The sequence below is a fragment of the Larus michahellis genome, chromosome 1 (assembly GCF_964199755.1).
Source record: "Larus michahellis chromosome 1, bLarMic1.1, whole genome shotgun sequence".
NCBI classification, from domain to species: Eukaryota; Metazoa; Chordata; class Aves; order Charadriiformes; family Laridae; genus Larus; species Larus michahellis.
Window position 1 is genome coordinate 140,475,526 of NC_133896.1, and position 17,695 is coordinate 140,493,220.

General features: G+C 38.0%; 2 protein-coding genes across 6 annotated transcripts in view; one reads left to right on the forward strand and one right to left on the reverse strand.

The window, feature by feature from the left end:
* OFD1 (OFD1 centriole and centriolar satellite protein) overlaps positions 1 to 9,915 on the reverse strand; it is a 35,550-nt gene extending 25,635 nt beyond the window's left edge. Inside the window, exons 1-8 of one of the 3 annotated variants that reach the window (XM_074606146.1) lie at positions 9,808 to 9,915; positions 9,048 to 9,149; positions 6,290 to 6,490; positions 5,361 to 5,429; positions 5,249 to 5,276; positions 4,350 to 4,457; positions 3,494 to 3,630; positions 1,210 to 1,383 (exon numbers count right to left, since the gene is read on the reverse strand). In XM_074606146.1, the coding sequence (XP_074462247.1) occupies positions 1,210 to 1,383; positions 3,494 to 3,630; positions 4,350 to 4,457; positions 5,249 to 5,276; positions 5,361 to 5,429; positions 6,290 to 6,490; positions 9,048 to 9,143 (813 nt within the window). In that variant the 5' untranslated portion in view covers positions 9,144 to 9,149; positions 9,808 to 9,915. Of the gene's footprint in view, positions 1 to 1,209; positions 1,384 to 3,493; positions 3,631 to 4,349; positions 4,458 to 5,248; positions 5,277 to 5,360; positions 5,430 to 6,289; positions 6,491 to 8,234; positions 8,343 to 9,047; positions 9,150 to 9,282; positions 9,530 to 9,807 lie in introns of those variants that run through there. The other 2 variants (XM_074606162.1, XM_074606156.1) reach the window with 2 other exon arrangements.
* Positions 9,407 to 15,776, forward strand: TRAPPC2 (trafficking protein particle complex subunit 2). Of its 3 annotated transcripts, XM_074606347.1 has the most exons (6): positions 9,487 to 9,552; positions 9,882 to 9,960; positions 10,248 to 10,357; positions 12,446 to 12,590; positions 13,363 to 13,448; positions 14,140 to 15,580. In XM_074606347.1, the coding sequence occupies exons 3-6, from the start codon at positions 10,265 to 10,267 to the stop codon at positions 14,236 to 14,238; spliced, it is 423 nt and encodes a 140-aa protein (XP_074462448.1). In that variant the 5' UTR covers positions 9,487 to 9,552; positions 9,882 to 9,960; positions 10,248 to 10,264; the 3' UTR covers positions 14,239 to 15,580. The 3 variants fall into 3 exon arrangements, with proteins under 3 accessions (XP_074462443.1, XP_074462448.1, XP_074462432.1); XM_074606342.1 differs by lacking the exon at positions 9,882 to 9,960 and having other exon boundaries at positions 9,407 to 9,552; positions 14,140 to 15,776; XM_074606331.1 differs by lacking the exon at positions 9,487 to 9,552 and having other exon boundaries at positions 9,835 to 9,960; positions 12,446 to 12,588; positions 13,361 to 13,448; positions 14,140 to 15,579.
* The last annotated feature ends 1,919 nt before the right edge of the window (positions 15,777 to 17,695 follow it).

Genomic DNA, 17,695 nt, shown 5'->3' on the forward strand with positions numbered 1-17,695 from the left:
TGCTGCAACTCAGCTGAGCTCCTGGTCTCTCTTAAAAGATTCCCCAGGCCAGTGAAGCATAGACTTCCCAGGGAAGTGCAGAAGCTGGCAAGAGCAACTAAATATTCATACACAATACCTGACGGATATACTGATCTAGTAGTCTTTTTTTTTTCTTTTTTAATTAATTAATTAATTTCATACCCACAGAAGAAGATTGATAGCATAAAATAGATTGTTTTCTTGTAAATTTCTAAGGACATAAACATGACAGTAACTCATAGCATAGTGATAAAACGTTTAATTTTCAGATTGGAAGGAGGTAAATAGTAGAGAACAGTATATAATCATCTATATAGAGACCTGTATGATTGCTTTGTTAACCAATACCATGTGCTCCTGGGAGGTGGGATGGGGCAGACAACAAAACCAAAAAAAACCAAACCACCACAACAACAAAAAAACCCACCGCACCAGAGCAAAAATGCGGTTAGCATTTGTGGATGACTATTATTTGGATAGGAAGGTCTACTGCAGCCAGCAGGGGGATGGCTATGCAAACAGGCAACAGAACAGCAAGCAAACTACGCTGCCAAAAACTGGAAAGTCATAGAGATTGGGAGAAGCAATTTAGAACTACATCCAAATTATTGTGTGCTGCAGTAACAGTTACTGCTCTAGCAAAACACCAAGAGTTAACAGCCCAAAGGAGTAACTCATCAACAAAAGTGTTCAAAGAAAGAAAATGAGATGCTAGCTTACAGTAAAGGCAGTGGCTATTAATAATGTTCAATATATAATAACATACAGAAATGGAATATCTGTACCGTAGAGATTATATATTCCATTTAGCCTACAGTTCTTCTAAACAACGGCATGAATCTATAGTACAACTAAAAGCTGTGTTCAACTTTTTGTTAGAAAAATACCTCAGTGATCTGAATTCGGCAAAGTTATTAAAACAGAATTAGAAGTATTTATTACATTCAAATGCTTCAATCCTAGCTTGCAGAACTGTTCCTTTTACAGACAGCTCTATTTTAGATATTTACACATACTCATTCTTGCAGTTGCTAATTGCATTCCCCTATTTATGACAACAAAAGTAAATTCAAAGTTTTCACTAATAAGCCAAGTAAGATCTGAAGGTAAATCTTGCAAAGATAAAAGAACACTTTAATCAACTGAACCATTCTGTACTAGATTAAGAAAAAATATTTGGAACTTTACCTCTTGTTGCTTTTGAAGCCTCTCAATAGCATTCTTTTCACGAGAAATCAAGGCTTCAGACTTTGCTTGGTGTGTCCTCTCTAACTCATGACGCAACTCAGAGATTTCTTTCTGGGTCTGCACTTTCTCCTCCATTTTAATTTTTGCTATTTCAACTTCTTTAAAATGTTCTAGCTTACATAAAGGAGAAAGAGTGGGTTGAGTAGGGCCATCTTCAAATTGACAAAGACAATCCCTCCTCAGACAATTCTAAATTTCACTTAGAAATTCTTGTTAGAAACATGTAATAATTGGATGAAAATAAATTACTGTGATAAAGGTATCTTAGCCGCGCATACTATTTACATGACTCACACAGTTTGCATGCATTTATCTGGCATCCCAAAGCAGATCTTAGACAAAACTAATAGCTTTAGACAAGAGCAAAACAGAGGCCTATGAAGAAAAACACACTGCAGGAGTGATACTCTGCTTGCTATTAAGGAAAAGCCATACTGTAATTCCTCCTCTGACACTATCTCCATTCTTGCCCCTTTCCCAAAGAACCTCTTTTGGCTGGTGATGCAAGAAATGGCAGAAGCAGACCCATCCTGAATTGCTCAGGAACAACAGAAATTCATCTAGACACTGAAGTGCCGAATGTGTAAAAAAAATGCAGAAGATGGAACTCCACATCAAGAGGGTTACAGAAACAGAAGTCTGATTCATGGACTTCTTAACACAACTGGAAAAAAAGTAAATGCGTACAAACAAGAAAGTATGCATCTTGCAGCCGCACAGCAGAATCATTGGGAACAGGCCTCCATTCAATGTTTGAACTACAATTTATGCAAGAACAAATGGGGTAATAAGGAATTATAATAAAAATTTGGAAGCAAATGGAAAGCAAGCATACAAGGCAAAAAATGTGAGGAAAAACGAGCAAAAGAATAAAAAGAGAATGATAGAAAAATTGTGAGACTGGAGAAAACGAGGTTAAAGAGAAGGGAAAAGCACAGTAGGAATATCTGATGAAGGAATTCAGGTCTGTAGGCATAAAGTTGGTGGCAAATTGAATAAATGGTGAGACAGTACAGCATCAATTGTACATACACAAATTGGATTAGAAATGTCTTACAGTAATTCACATCACATTGCTAAGGAATCCATGTAAAGTGAATTGAATTTAGAAGTGATTTATATCTGGTTAAGATTCCAATCTCCTTTGTTGCAACTGCTTTGCTTAAAGTCAGCCAAACTTAACAACACACGAATTAACATGTTTTACATACTACTAAGACAGTGCCTGTTGGGGAATAAAGATTAAATGAAAAATGAAGGTAAAAAACATTGGCAGTTTTAACTCTCAGTCCTTCTACTTGTCTAGCTGAATTAATATGACTAAATTGATTTCCTCAAACAGTTTATATGCAGGTAAGTGCCTTTAAAAGTGTGCCTAAGAATTCTAACTGAATATCAGATTATAATTTTTATATCCAAATAAACTATTGATCTTGACAGAAATTAATGGAAAAAACCATATTTAAATGAACTACAGTTGATTTAAATTTTTCTGTACAAAGAAACTGTTGATCTTGACAGAAATTTATGGTAACCCCCCTCTTATTTAAATGAACTGTAGTATATTCTCTCTGCTCCATTTTTTAGACATAAGAATTATCAATGGATTATGTGACAAAAAAATACCTAATTTTATTCCCAAAGTGAAGGAAAAGTCTCTAAAAGAGCTGTCTTCAATTGTAGGAAGAAAAAAAAAAACACACCAGAAATAATTAATAATATTGTCTGTTATGATTTTAGTGATTCTGTGTAATGTTTTGAAATAGTATGCAAATTCTCATCAGTATTAAAAATTAACTCCACTATCTATCAAGCTACACAGCAGCAATTCATGTCTCTCAATTGCTATGCTTTATATTGAAATTCAAGGTTCAAAATTTTAACTGGGAAGGAAAATGAAGAGTATGACTACACAGAGTAAACATTTCTCCATAAAACAAAATAATCAAAGACTAAATAAAATTTAACAAATTAAGACAATCAAAATATGAAAAAGTGTTACAAATTAACATCAGAATAAATAGCTTAATATTCTGTGCACATTTAACAAAAAAGGGGAATGTAAAATATATATGTGCTATATCACCAATTAAAAATTAATATTGGATTAACTTAGGCTTTTGTGTTTGTTGTAACTATTAGATCTTTTTTTTACCTTAAATAGTAAAAGTTTGTAACGTGCAAAGTCAAAATTAACAAGTGTTTCCCTCAAATTCAATTATACCTTTTGACGCATTTCTGCTTGAAGCTGCTTCTCTATTTCTTTTCTATATTCATGAAGTTTTACTTCTAAAGATTCATATTTCTGATGCTGGGGATAAGAGTCTGCAAACTGTTCATCAATCAGCTGAAGCTTCTCAGCTATAAAAAGAGAAATATATCCACCATAATTTAATTACAGTCACCACAGTTATCCTACCAATGACTGTAGGAACCTGTCTCTCTGTAGGAAGTTCCTTAGTTTACCTAAGTAGCACTGTCATAGTAAGATCTGTGTGGTACAACTGCAGAGGCAGTACAGAAATGCCATTTATCAGCTTTATGCCACACAACATATACCTGGGAGGGGGCACTTAATCGTTTAGGCACTATTTCTGGTGTTACATGGTCATTCCTCCCCTTTATCATGAATGGACAAGAATTCTCTTTTGCATGCAACTTTTAGATTGTTTGTAGTACTAATAGTATGCATGTTATAATTCAAAAACTCCTAATCTATGCCTAACTTTCACTGAAAAACTATGACAGAAAGAGAAGCAAGGGACACATTTACAATTATGTTTTCTGGAACATATTTCAGCACATAACATTTGTAGTCCATCTAAGAAGTTATAGCTCTTAACTAAATGCCTAAGAAAATATCTGAGGGATTAAAAAAAACATTGTAACAGGACTTTTGCCTTATTTTAAGAAAGGTTTGAAAAAACGATGTACTAGTAACAGGTATGATCTCTACTTATTATTACTTTAGGGTGCATTTGAGTAAGTGATGAATGAATAGCAGTCATACAATTTATAAATCCATACCATTACCACTATGAAAATACGCGTGGAGACTTGCTTGTAGAGGCTGCACTTACCAAGAGATTCTCTGTAAGGAGGCACTGAGGTTGTCTGAGCTTCCGTGTCATGAGTTTCCTTACTTAGATGATGCTCGGTAAGTCCAATTAAAATCTGCATAAGAAAACCTATCAAGATCCAATATATTAGTTAGCTCTAATTTCATACCAAAACTGAATTTGAGCCTGCAATTTATGAAGTCATTTTCACTGTACAAGAAAACCTATTTGATTTACGGAAAGAACCAAGTATTTAAGTAAAAATCAGTACTACTAAACTATTGAGATTTTACTACAAGCATAACTCAGTCCGTCTCATTCTGGAAAAGCTGCCCTTTTGCAACTTTTCCTTTCATCCATGTCTCTGATTTCCAAGGTCATTTGAGAGTGTAGATTATTACTACTATAATTATGAGGTCATTAGGCAATAGCGGTTTATGAAGATCAAGCTACTTTAGGCTATACAATATAGCTAGGTTTCATCATACAGACATAAGAATTATTTCTTATATAAAACAATGGAACATCAATTAAATCTTTAACTGGTTTTTGAAGTACATTATGCAAGCTAGTACAGTCAGTTATGAACACCAAAATCTGAGTTTGCTAAAGTTAGCATGAAAAGCTTCCAAAGAGCATTATATTTAATACCTGATTACAGATTTTTTCAGTTCTAATGTTCGAGTCATTTATTTTGTAGGTGAATGTTATCACTTAATCCACACCACAAATAGGAGTTGGATAATCCTGAATTATAATATTCACCATCCTGGAGTACTACAAATTTCAAAATCTGACTGAATCCGTATTATTCCATACTAACATACACTCAAGAAATTTGAGTTTCTATTGCTCGCGTCTTAATAAAAATGAAGCTGACAGAATTATCCTTGTCTGCATCATGTATAAACATCTTGTACCTTTATTTTCCTTCCGAGTTCCCGAAGTCTGTAAGAAATAAAAGATGTTTTAGCCAGTCTATTTCATCACAACTGAAATTTAAGCTTGTTTTCAAAATCAAAATAACTTTACCAGTGATTTGTAAAGACTGGATTTTGGATTGATCCTCATTAATTGAAGAAGATCTTGCATAGTCCACAGCTTTGGGGGGGAAAAAAAAAGGTAAGTTCGAAAAGGTTAGCTAATTTAAAATAATTTCAAATATGTAATAGGCATTATTTTACAGTTGTAGAATGTTTTGCATTCAAGAAAGATGTATTTAGCGCCTTGTAAAACCATTTTCAGAGGCCTGCTGTTCTAGTACTACATTTACCAGTCTCCACTACCTAAGACATACAGAGGCCAGCACGTAGTTTCATGATCAACTGAAGCTGTGAAAAGAGATAGTTTTGTTTCCTCCCCATTCTGAATACACGCTCTTGCTACTTTCCTTGCCTCTTTTCTTGATTTATCATATAAATCAGATGAGCTCACTAACCCAAACAACAAATAACAACTCACCAGGTAAAAAAATTAATTTTCAGTTAGAAACAACTTCACCCTATCACATACTCATAGAGGAGAAACAAAGAGAGGACAAGGGCTGCCTTTTTCAGCCACAGCTTGTAGTTACAACAGCTTAAACTGACCATGAACCACATTTTCATGGAACTAAAGAGCCAAACAAGAGGCTAGCTTTAATCAGGATCAGTTCTCCAAGTGTTCTGTCACACAGTCTCACAAATGGTCATGCCAGACTGTGGCAATGGGTGAAGCAAATGTGAGGTTAAGAGGCTTGCGCAATGTCTTTCCAGAACAGCATCATTAGCTTATTGCCAATTTAAAGTACTCAGGAAAATGGCCCTGAATAATGAAATCTTTTATGGAGATAATCAGAAGCTGCACCTGTGTTTGCATGTCACCGTCACAAAAGGGGATTTTTTTCAATTCTGTTGGAATACGACAACCCTCAGAAAGCAAAACTCCAAAAAGTCTTAGAAGAGGTAAATTACTGAACTTACCTTCTTCTTCTCTAATCCACTTTCTGGAAAGAAAACAGAAAGCGAATACTCATAGCCACATCTCTGTAGATGATCTGCCACCAAACTGTTGGAAGCTGTGATCAAAAGCGAACTGTCATCGCTTGGAACAGCCTGTGGCTGAAGTTCTCCACTTAAAATTGGGTGCATTAATTCATGGATTAGCTGGTTTCGGAGCTGTGTCTGATACAGAAAAGACATGATATTCAGTTTACATGTTATTCAATAAGAGTTTTTATTTTTCAAAATTCACAGGGACCCTCATTTTACTTGTACATGTCATATTACAACCTACATAACAGAAATGGGCAGACTAACTTCGGCAAAATTTAGAAGAGTGCTTGGGACATTGTGCGTTTCTTCAAAACACTCTAATGGTGGCTACAGTGATCTTTGACTTTCCCTCAAGATGTATCAAATGTAGGACTGAAAATAAGTATTGTTCTCAGTTAAGAACTCCACCCTAGTGCACCCAGCTTCATTTTTAGATCACTGCTTTCCTATTCTCCTCCTCTCTGGCTTAAGTAAAGCCTGCCTGATGTGGCCTCAATTTCAGGCATACTTGGAAAACTCACTAGTCCTCTTCTGAGTCTCCTATCAAGAAGCTGCCAATGCCATCACAAAGGCAGATGGGAAAATAAACAGGAAATTCATTGTCTTGGATATCAATTATTTTGTAGGGAAGCAAAAGAGTACTAATAAAAAAAGCCTACAGGCATTAATAATAATTAAACTGCATTTTTTATTTGCATTCTATGAGCTCCAATAGAGAAAAGAAATAACGTAAAATCAGAAAGTCTCCCTCCTGTAAAAGGAAGAAATAATAACTTTCATTTCATAATTATACAAATCGTTCACAGCATACTAAAAGATCACAACAGAAATAGCATTTTTAAGCTTTCAACAGCAGGTATGCAAGAGCGATAAAGCTGATTAAAGAAGTAGTGTGCCACCAAAACTGAGATGAAACACCAAATCTTAACAAAGCTAGATCATCATACTAGACTGAGATTGTAGCATGGCTTTCTACAGATATTAGGCTGGTAATAGAAACAAAGACAACTGAAAAATTTGTTTTCCTTATTAATTTCTGAACTTGTCTAGTTTCAACCAACTTTGACAGAGATGGCAGTCTCAAGAACAACCGAGACCAGCAACCTCTTCTACATCTCGTGACAAAGTGCAGGTGGAAAACACAGGGATAAATCCCTGCCCCTACTATGGGAAAGGCAGGCAGAAATTGGTTGTTATATGTTGGCCATTTCAGCATATCTGTAACTCCAGATCCGCTCTGCCTCTTAGCAGCAGAGGCAGTCAGATAAGACCACAACGAGAAAGTTGAGAGTATTCTCATTAGAAGATGTAATCCATAAGAATCCATAAGAAATCCAACTGCATTAATTCTTCAAGTCAGAAGAGCTACAAAATCTTTAATATGATGTATAATCTTCTACACAAGGAAGACAAAGCAGGAAAATGGATTTAAATAGCACAACACCTGACAGACTATGAGTTAGATGAAGGAAGACAAGAAATGGTTCAAGCATTGCAAGCTTGGTATGGAAATCACTGAGGGAGAAACAAGTTGTTCTGAACAGGGAATTCTTGGCCCTAAGATTATCAAAAGTATTCTTAAAACACAGATCTTGTTTTTTTTATTTTATTTTTAACTTTAATGAATTTGACATAAAAAGCAGGAGCTAATAAAATTTGCTGGTAACGCTAGAAGTCCAGAAAGATCAAGACAGCATAAAAAAATGCAGTCAGATGATGTTTAAAGACTAGCAAAACTGAAACTGCATGAAATACAACATTTCAGCATTTAAGTCCTGATATGAGTTTCTGCTATAACACACGGGATATATTGTTTGGAAAAAGCAACATGTGGATGTGTCAATCAATTGCTAGTGCTACAAATGTAACATACCTCAAAAAGAGACATATGTAGCCTTCCACTGACTTTCACACAAACAGGGAAGAATTAATACCATTCTCAAATTCCTCCGGAAAGCTCACGACAATGATAATCTATTTCCTTTAAAAAAAAGGGGGTAAAGACTTCGAAGTGATGCAGAGGACTACTGGGGTAACAAGCAATGCGATTTCTGTACCTTGACTTGCTTAGCATTGTAGAACAGAATGCTGAAGAAAAGGTACGACTGCTGCCTATAAATTCATCAATAGGAGCAAGAGCTACCTGAACTGAAAGACACTTTCAGCACAAGGAAAAAGGCCAGAGCAACCATAAATAAACCCAGGCTACAAACCAGAACAAAGTTTCACTCTTGAACATAACCGTATTCTAAAAGATTTTTAGTTTTAAAACAGTTTTAAATAGTTTTAAAACAGAACTGGAGTATTTTAGGATGATTATTCATAAAGTGTGCTTACTTATAGTAGGTAGTAAACACACTGTGACGTAAGAGATCCTTTCCAGTCCTATCCTCATTTATTCCTCTCTTCCCTACTTGGCTTTTTTCCTCAAGCATGGACATTTCCAAAGACCTGACACAGGCCTTTAACCTTTTTGAAAAAGAGCCCAAGACTAATCCACAAGGAAAAGCACTTCTGTTTAAGACGAATCTCATATCTGACCAAAAAAAAGCTGAATACAAATTAGACTGTGGCAAAAACAATACAGCTGGGGAGAGTGGGATAGTTTCTTGGCATGCCTTTCACTGCTTTCAATGTTAAGTAGTACAGCGAATCACAGGCAGCACCTGCTGAAAATAAAGCACACCTTAAGTGTGTCCAGTACACCTCGGTTCTTAAAAGTCTGATAGAGCCTTTTCCGGAGTTCATCTTGGGACAGTGTCTCCCTTTCAACCGAAGCCATCCTGCCCTACAATACCAGGAAAAAAGAAAAAAAAAAAAAAAAGATATTATTGATTCCCAGCTCGATCCCCGGCCAGCGAGCGCCCCAGCCCCACCTCAGGCAGGCCCAGACTTTGCCGGCACAGCCTCCCCCTACGCACAGGGAAGGCGGCGGGCCTCGGCCTGCGCTTCGGCTCTCCCGTTCCTGCCTGAGCGGCGGCGGTGGCAGCGGCAGTTCCCCGGGGCTGGGAACCGAGCCCAGCCCAGCCTAGCCCCGCTGGGCCCGGGGAGCGGGGCCGCGGAAAGGCCGCTGCGGAGCGCCGGCTCCCGGCGACGGCTGAAGCGTCACGGGGGCGCCGGATGCTGGGGCGGGGCAGAGCGGAGCGCTTCCGGGCGGCCGTTGGTAGCCGTTGGAGAGCTCGCGCCGCAGGGTAGGCGGCGGGCCCGGGGCGGGACCCTGTGGGCAAAGACACCCCCTCCATCTCTCTCCCTCCGTCTCCCGCCTGCTCCGCGGGCAGCTCCCGCGGCCTCCGGCCCTTCCCCTACAGGCGGCGGTCCCGGCGGTGCACAGGGGAGCCGCCCGGGCCTCAGGGCGCTGGGCCGTGGCCACGGTGTTCGCTTCCCCCCCCCCGCCACCCCGGGGAAACTCTGGGACTCCGGGGATGGAGCCGGGCCGTGGGACTTACCCAGGCCCGCTGTGTGCGTGGGAGGACGGTGCCCGCCGTCTGCCACCCTTCCCCTTTCTGCTGCCTGTCCGTAGGGCCCCGGGGGAGAGACGGATGAGGAGATTCCTCCGAGACGGGTGCACCACGTTACTTCATGGGATGGTTGCTCTCCAGGTCAGCGGGAGGGATGTCAGGGGTTAAATCATCAGTCAGTTGTAGAGTAAGAGTTTTAAGTAGTAGTAGTAGTAACTAGATTTACTTCCAGGAGATGTTCCCCTTTCTAAGGGTATTATTTTTGCCCCATTTAAGTATATATATGCATACCTAAGAAGGTCTTTATCTTTCTTTACCCTATGGTAAATACCAATAGGAAACGTGACTGACTTTCAGGAGCGTTTTCAGATGGTTTAAGAGTTTGTATATTGACTTGTCAGTAAAGCGTCTGTCTTTTTTTTTGTAAGGAGCACAGTATTGAAGAATGTCTGGAAGTTTCTACTTCGTGATAGTTGGTCACCATGATAATCCCATATTTGAAATGGAATTTCTGCCTCCTGGAAAAGTAGAGTCCAAGGTGTGTTTCTTTTTCCCCCTGTGATACTATTGTGATGTAATTATGGTGCATTTTCTGTTATAATTTTACAACGTATTAGAAGCCTGACCAGCATGTTGTTAAAAGTGTTATTAGTAGCTACTGTTTTCTGGGTTTTTTTACCAGAAACTTTGTCATAGGGAGTAGAACTCTGGAGTTCTTGAGTCTCTTAAAAATTCTTTGCCAGATCATACTAGTTCTTAATAAAATATCACTTCCTTAAATATTTGATGCTGTATGGTGAAGAATACATATGCTAGTCATGCTTTGATCACTGCTCTTAGTGTGTAGATCTTTTAAAATAGCTGTTCGTTATTTAATGCTACTTCCTGTCATTCTCTATTTTAAGGCGTCTGTATACACTAATAAGATAAAGTAAGGAACATAAATTTAAAAGCTCTATTCAGTCCTTTATTTTTTATGCTATAAAGAAATCTTATTTTTGTAATCATCTTCAGTAGTCGTACTTGTTTTTAAGTAAGAAAGATTTAAAACTTGTACTGATAAATATTGAAAATGTGAGAAATGTAAGACTACTCAATAAGTAATGTTTCCAGTGGGAAAAGAACAAATTATCCATTGTGATATTACATCAAAGAAAAAATAGACTTCAGAATAGAAGTGCGTGCATCTGTGAGTGTATCTAAAAATGTCACTGATTTGGACAGCTTGGCATCATCTGTATTTTGAATTAGTGTCCCTTAAAAGACTGTAAGTAAGGCTAGTCGGGCTAGACTTAGGGAGTGTGAGGATGCGTCAGCGTCCTGGTTTGATAGTGGAAAAACTTGTTTTCTGTATTCTGCTAATGGGAATAACTTGGTTCAGGTAAGGTTCTTGTCTGACTGAGGTTGAAGTACTAAATTTTCTCCGAAGAGAGAATCTAAACTTGATGTGCACTGAAGGAGAACTAGTAGACATTGATATGTTTTGGCAACTATTGCTTCTGTTTCTGAGACATGCCATTTACGAGTGAATTCAGTGCAGATGCACAGCTGCCTGAAATAAGTTGTTTGCATAACGTGTGTGGTAAATCAGCACGAGCTTTTTCCCCTTAAACTTCACTACTTAGTCTTATCCTCTGGATGGTTTAATGGAACTTGCAAAGCTGTTAATGCCCTTGATTTGGGGGAAAAATGTAGTGCACTGAGGTGTGATAGTGGCATTAATAGCATCCCTATATTTTGAGAAACAGTGCAAGCCTACTTATGTTTCCAGTCTAATAGAATCTTACAGTGTGGTTTAGTCCCAAGTTTCTTTTCGGCAGATGTCCTCTAGTGTTCTAGTTAGTATACAAAGTAAATGGCTCTTTCTCCATGCCACTCCTGTAGCGTTAGGACCAAACACTGTGATCACTCTATGCGTGCCATTCATGTTTTAGTATAGGAAGAGGTGCAATTTACATCTGCAAGCATGTATTTAATACCAGTTCCAGGATGTTGTTCTGCACTAGGCTCTTAGGAAAAAGAAAAGCCCCCAAAACAATAAAACAATTCTATGTTTCTAGGCAAATAACCTGAAAGAACAAAATCTTTAGGTGGCAATGTTATCTGTTTATCTGTCCTCTGTATCTCTCTGCTTTCCCCATTTGTCCCCCAACTTTTACACATTGTAACCTATTGTTCAATTTATGCCAAATTTGACAGAGACGTTATGGTCCAAAAAATGCTAAATTGCTGTAAATGTCACAAAAACAGGTGATGGAAAAGTAGAGGAAAAGATTTTTATTAGGATCTCTGTTGTGGAATAAGTTTGCGGTGGGAGATTACTCATTGGTGAAAAAAAAGAATTCATGCTTGAATTCATTCCTGAGCTATAAATATAGGCTTTATTGGTTTTGCTCCTCTCAAGACTGTTTTTGTGATGACCTTTTTATTATGACCTTTTTTCTCCCTTAAAACCAAGTCTCATGACAATATATACTAGTTTCATTTAATTACAGGCACATATGTGGCAGAAAATAAGGGTACATATCATTTGAGCACTAGTTATTTAGCAACTTGAGCAAATTATCGTTTGTATTGCACTCCTTTCACTGAATTACTAATCCTGTGTCTTCTGGAAATGCATTAGGATGATCATCGCCATCTCAACCAGTTCATTGCCCATGCTGCTCTTGACCTAGTAGATGAGAACATGTGGCTTTCTAACAACATGTATCTGAAGACTGTGGACAAGTTTAACGAATGGTTTGTTTCTGCTTTTGTCACAGCTGGACATATCCTTCCATCTTCTCTTTCCTTATATTTATATAGGAAAAGCCTTTTGCCAGAAAGGGTTAAGTTAGATGAAATGAGTTTGGAACAGATTTCTCTGGCTATTCACCTGTGTTACTGTTATGGAGTCACCAGCTTCAGAATGAAGCAAGCTGGGAGGCACAGCAGGTGTTGGAAATTGGGACTAACTGGAAAGATGGATTTTTTCTTTTGGAGGAGCTGAAATAGCCTAATGAAATGTAGAGCTATGGAAAGAGGAATGAGAGGGTCTGAGCAAGTTGATCAGATTTTTTGTTCTCATCCCTTTGATAGGGCTAGAGAGGAGAAGAGGGGATAAACACGCGTGGTGTCAGTCACACCCATCTTGAAAATGTGGTGTCAAGGCTTGAACTTACGTACAGATAGTCCTAGAAGTGTGTGTTGTGAAACTTTTGTTATATATAGGAAGTAACATTGAATGTCATTTTAACTTCAGGGATATATAGCAAAGGTGCTGAAAGCATTGTCCGCTGTCACAACTGTCTAGCTTTAAAAAGATTCACCTTGAATAGAGAGGGGTTTATTTTCATTTTCAAATATAGGGGAATTTAAAAAAATAAAGGTAACGTTTTCCAGATTTCATTGCTCCAATTATTTCTTTTAATGCTTCCTCCTATAGTCACTGCTATTTCATGTACAGCTAAACATTTTAAGTATATGTAGAATTGGGTATAAATGCTTATCTCAGGATATGTTACTTCTTTGTGAAAGTTCAATTTTCCTTAATTGCTTTACATATGAGATTTATAATGCTTCATGATGTGAGGCAAGAAGACGGAATTAAGAACTTCTTTAATGATGTGTATGACTTGTACATAAAGGTAAGAACCCGCTTGTTATGGTCTCACTGCAGTATTTTTAAGAGCGTTCTGCTGTACCTGCTCAGGCACGCCTGCATTAGCAGGTTTCCTCTGGGGCCTGTGTAAGCGGAGAAGCACCTGTGGAGTCCACATTAGCCAGAGTTGATAACATATGACATAAAGGCTGTGTTCTCCAGTAACGGAATGGATTTTTCTGAATTTTTATAAATTGTGCTTTTTCGGAATTTATTTTCATTTTAGCCCAGTGATTTTTGGGGCAGTATTGTGTCATTAAGGATAATAATGGAAGCCAAGGACTATTCTGCAGAAGCCTGGTCGAAGCACTTCGCTCTCAGACCAAGTAGCCCGTGTTCCCACAGCCTGGCGGCACATCCACTAGGTGGAGCAATCGCAGGCACCGACTGGGACATCGGCCATCTCGGCCTCCTACCGGCACTCAAACAATGCTAACTTCCAAAACAGAAATTTCCACCAGTGTCACGATGGATTTGTTCTGAGGAGCTGGTACTAAGGGGTGGCTGTGCACGTCTGCGGGGAGAATGCAAGGGCCTGGAAAGCAAGTGATTGTTTAGGAGCTCTGCGCTCTTAAGTGGCACTACATAGGTTGAAAGCTAATAGTAGTTGCTATTGGAAGTAATGTTTTCCAGTGCTGGGCATTGCGCTTATTAATGATTTTTCCTTCTTTCCTCAGTTTGCAATGAATCCATTTTATGAACTCAATTCTCCTATTCGATCCAGTGCCTTTGAAAGGAAAGTACAGTTCCTTGGGAAGAAACACCTTTTAAGCTGAATAATTAACTTTCCTGAGGGAGTCGTTTTTCCACACTTCCCTGATTATTTGAACTGTAGTTCTTCTGGTTAGTTCTCAGCATGTTTGATATTTATCTTTTTGAAGATTGGCAAATTGGATGCTGAAGCAGCTTTTTTTTTTTTTTCCAATACAGTAAGAACAGCCAGGCTTCTCTAGTTAAAACGTATATTTTATGAAGTTTCCTTTTGTGAAAACTAAGTTTAAAAATGTCAGCGGCTGAATAGCTACAAACTGAGATACATGGGTGTCAACGTGTCTGCAAAATCTAAACCTCTTCTACAGGGTGTCTTTTGTTACACAAGACACTTCCAGTCATGTGACTTAGTATGAGCAAAAGAGAATTCTTGATTGCTTGGCCTGAGTGGTTAATTTTGTTATAAACTCTTCTACTTACAGTCCTTTGCTAGAGAACTTACTGTGCAGACTAACCAGACTAACTTTACTCTTCGAGGTATTAAATCAGGTCCATATTAATATTGTAATATGTAATGTATGTATTATAAAATGCTAAATAAAAAGAAAAGAAGATACATCAGCAAAGCTTTGTCTTCAATATTTCAGGAAGTTTTGAGAAAAAAACCTTAGTTTTTAAGAGCAAAATTGCAAAGTTAACAGATATTTAGTGCAATACGTGTGTAGCTGCAGTGTTGCATCAATGAAATGAATTAATAAAGTAGATCAGAACAGCTGCGTCTGCCCTGACTTTGATTCTAATTAACACATGGGGAGAAAAAAAGAAATTAAATTTACATGTTTAAACCCACTTCTTTCCATTATCTCTGCAAGTGCTGAAGTTTTCTTTTTGAAAATATATTTAGACTAAGATCTTTGAACCATGAAACTCTTGTTTGTTCGTTGAGGTTTTAGAAATGCATTATTTGGCCTGTCTGGCTGCTATTCCATTGTAAAATGTGGCTAGGGACCCTTTTGCAAAACTTACCATCATTCCAAAATAGAAATTTTTAAATGGGTCATTTGGTATATATATATACCTAATATTTTGGTTGGTTTCACAGTCTTTTTAGTAGTCTGTTTCCTTTTGCAGCAAATCGGTATACGCTGTCGTCTTGGACTTTTTTTAAAAAAAAGTCTGAAAAGTAATTTCCAAAGGAAGAGGCGTGCTGCTCTACGAGGTACATTTTGCACAGTCTGTATAAATAAGGGGACCACATGTGTATGTACTTTAAATGTATAGTCAGTCATTACGTCTTTGTAATTTATGCTTACTGCTGAACTATCACTGTAAAATATTCCACGAGAAAGAGAACGTGATATAAAGGTTGCAATATTTACCTTCAATAAAACACAGAATTATGCAGTATCGATGCCTGTTGAGTATCCTTGAAATGATTTAGAAGAAAACTAGATGATCACGGTAAGGCTACCTTTATTGGTGGGGTGGCAAGTGAAGATGGTAACACTTGTCTCTGCAGAATTATTTAATGAAAACTGCATTGTACAGCATTTTGATAATGTCATGTAATCTTGAGTAAATAAACTGATTTATTTATTTTGCTATATATGTGAAAACAACAGAAACACCTGAGGTAAAGCATTCTTATTCATATAATAAGGAACCATTAAGCTGGAGCGGTTTTGCTGTTTCCTACCTCCTCCCCAGTAGCACAATGGAAAAATACAGTTAAGATTCACTGAGGAAGTACTTATGTTAAATAATTATATACGTGGCAGTAAGACAAGTTTTGGCAAAGATGAGTGATTAGCACTAAGAGTTTCCACCACTTTTAGAAACTGGGGGTTTTCTGACAATTGTATTCTTTTCTGCCAGCACACAGTAGGAAGTTACTTAAAATGAAAGCATTGTATCTCTTGCCTGATCTCTGAAGGCAGTTAGCCAAATGGTGCCTGTTCTTATGCCCCGCCAGGGGTCTTTCCCCTTTTCTTCTGATTATAGGAATTGTAAATGGGAAATGCAGTATCACAAGTCCATCTAGCCTTTATGAAAACAGCCTGTCACTGGCCACAGGAAAGGGAGAATTATGTCCTGCCTCATTACATGAGTAATTATAGAGTTTCCGGTGAGGAACATTGTCTCATAACAGAATTCTAAAGGACGTTGGCGAGGTAGCTGTGACTTGCCTGTGTACAGGGAAACACTTGTTTAAGCTTTGGTTTGTGACTTTTTACAGTAGGCTGAAAGACTCCTATCTGGAAGTGACAGGTGAAAGTTGTCTTGTGATCAACTGTAGTCACAAATCTGCTCTAGGCCTGAAAGCTGCAGTTTTAGCCAATGAACAGTTCCTCAATGGACAAGGCAGAAGAGAGACATCCTTTGCAATATTATACTCATGCCCCATCTCAGAGGCTTAGGAATAAGAATTCAAATTAAATCTGTTGCAGTATGAGAAAGCAGCCGATCACCTGTGCTACGTGATAAAGGCAACAAAAATGCTTATAAATTAAAGGGACTGGCATTATCCTAGATAGTACAAAAATCAAACATAAGGAAATAAGAACATTAGCACAAGCTAAGAACATGAACCAGCCTTAGTAAATCTATGCTGGAAATGCAACTTACCTTTCTGCAAGGTTCTGTTAGTTACCGTTTAGGTAATCTGTCGTATGACTTCATTTTAAGTAAGATCTGTTTGAGGTACAGAACAACTGTTAAAGCAAGCAGCCTGGCTCTGGCAGCAGTCTTGTGCTAAGCATCTGCAGACTTTGCTGTAACAGGAGCTGTTAGCAGTGTCCTAGCTGGTTTCCTCTGCCCCTTCCCCTTTTGCTATCTCTTCTAATATGCCTAGCTTTCATCAGTCCCACATATTTGCCATGACGGTATTCTTTGCTCCTCATTTTAAAGGACATCTGGAACTTTGCATACATATTACATAGTGTGCTCTATCACTCTACAAAACTCTAAATATTGCTAACAGGACCCCCTAATACTTGAGGTACAATTAGTACTTGAAATGAATCAGTGAATTGAAACATAAGACCCAAGTGCTTACTGTACTGTACAGAAATGCCAGATTGTTATTAAGCTTTATATTTTTTTTTTTGTAACTATCATCTACATCTGCTTGTCATAGGACTTTTGCTTCTTTCAAGTACGTGATAGTCTCTTTCTGAGACCAAATCCCAACCTCAACATAATTCCTATACTGCCTTATTTCCTATAGACACTTTTTTTTGTGATTAGTGTGCAGTTGTGGTACAGCAGCTCCCAGGGCACAAGTAATACTCTTCCATTGTATTAAGTTTTATTTAACTTTATTAAGCCTGCTTCTCAGATGGAAGCTTGGTAGCCATGATTTTACACGGAAAGGGGACAGATGGGAAAACACAGATGGAGGCTTAGGCACAAGAAAGATCACAATGGTTCTCATTCTTAATTGTTTCCTTTTAGCAATCTTACTTGAATCGTATCTGTACTACCCTAGTCACGGTAACTTCATCCCCTGTTCTGCTTCAACCT

What these genes read in the sequence shown, in the direction of transcription:
- TRAPPC2 (XM_074606342.1), top strand. Translation starts at nt 10,265, where the DNA reads ATGTCTGGAAGTTTCTACTTCGTGATAGTTGGTCACCATGATAATCCC. An exon ending in CTGGAAAAGTAGAGTCCAAG is followed by an intron (nt 10,358 to 12,445) that starts GTGTGTTTCTTT and finishes GAAATGCATTAG; the next exon opens with GATGATCATCGCCATCTCAA. An exon ending in TGTATGACTTGTACATAAAG is followed by an intron (nt 13,449 to 14,139) that starts GTAAGAACCCGC and finishes TTCTTTCCTCAG; the next exon opens with TTTGCAATGAATCCATTTTA.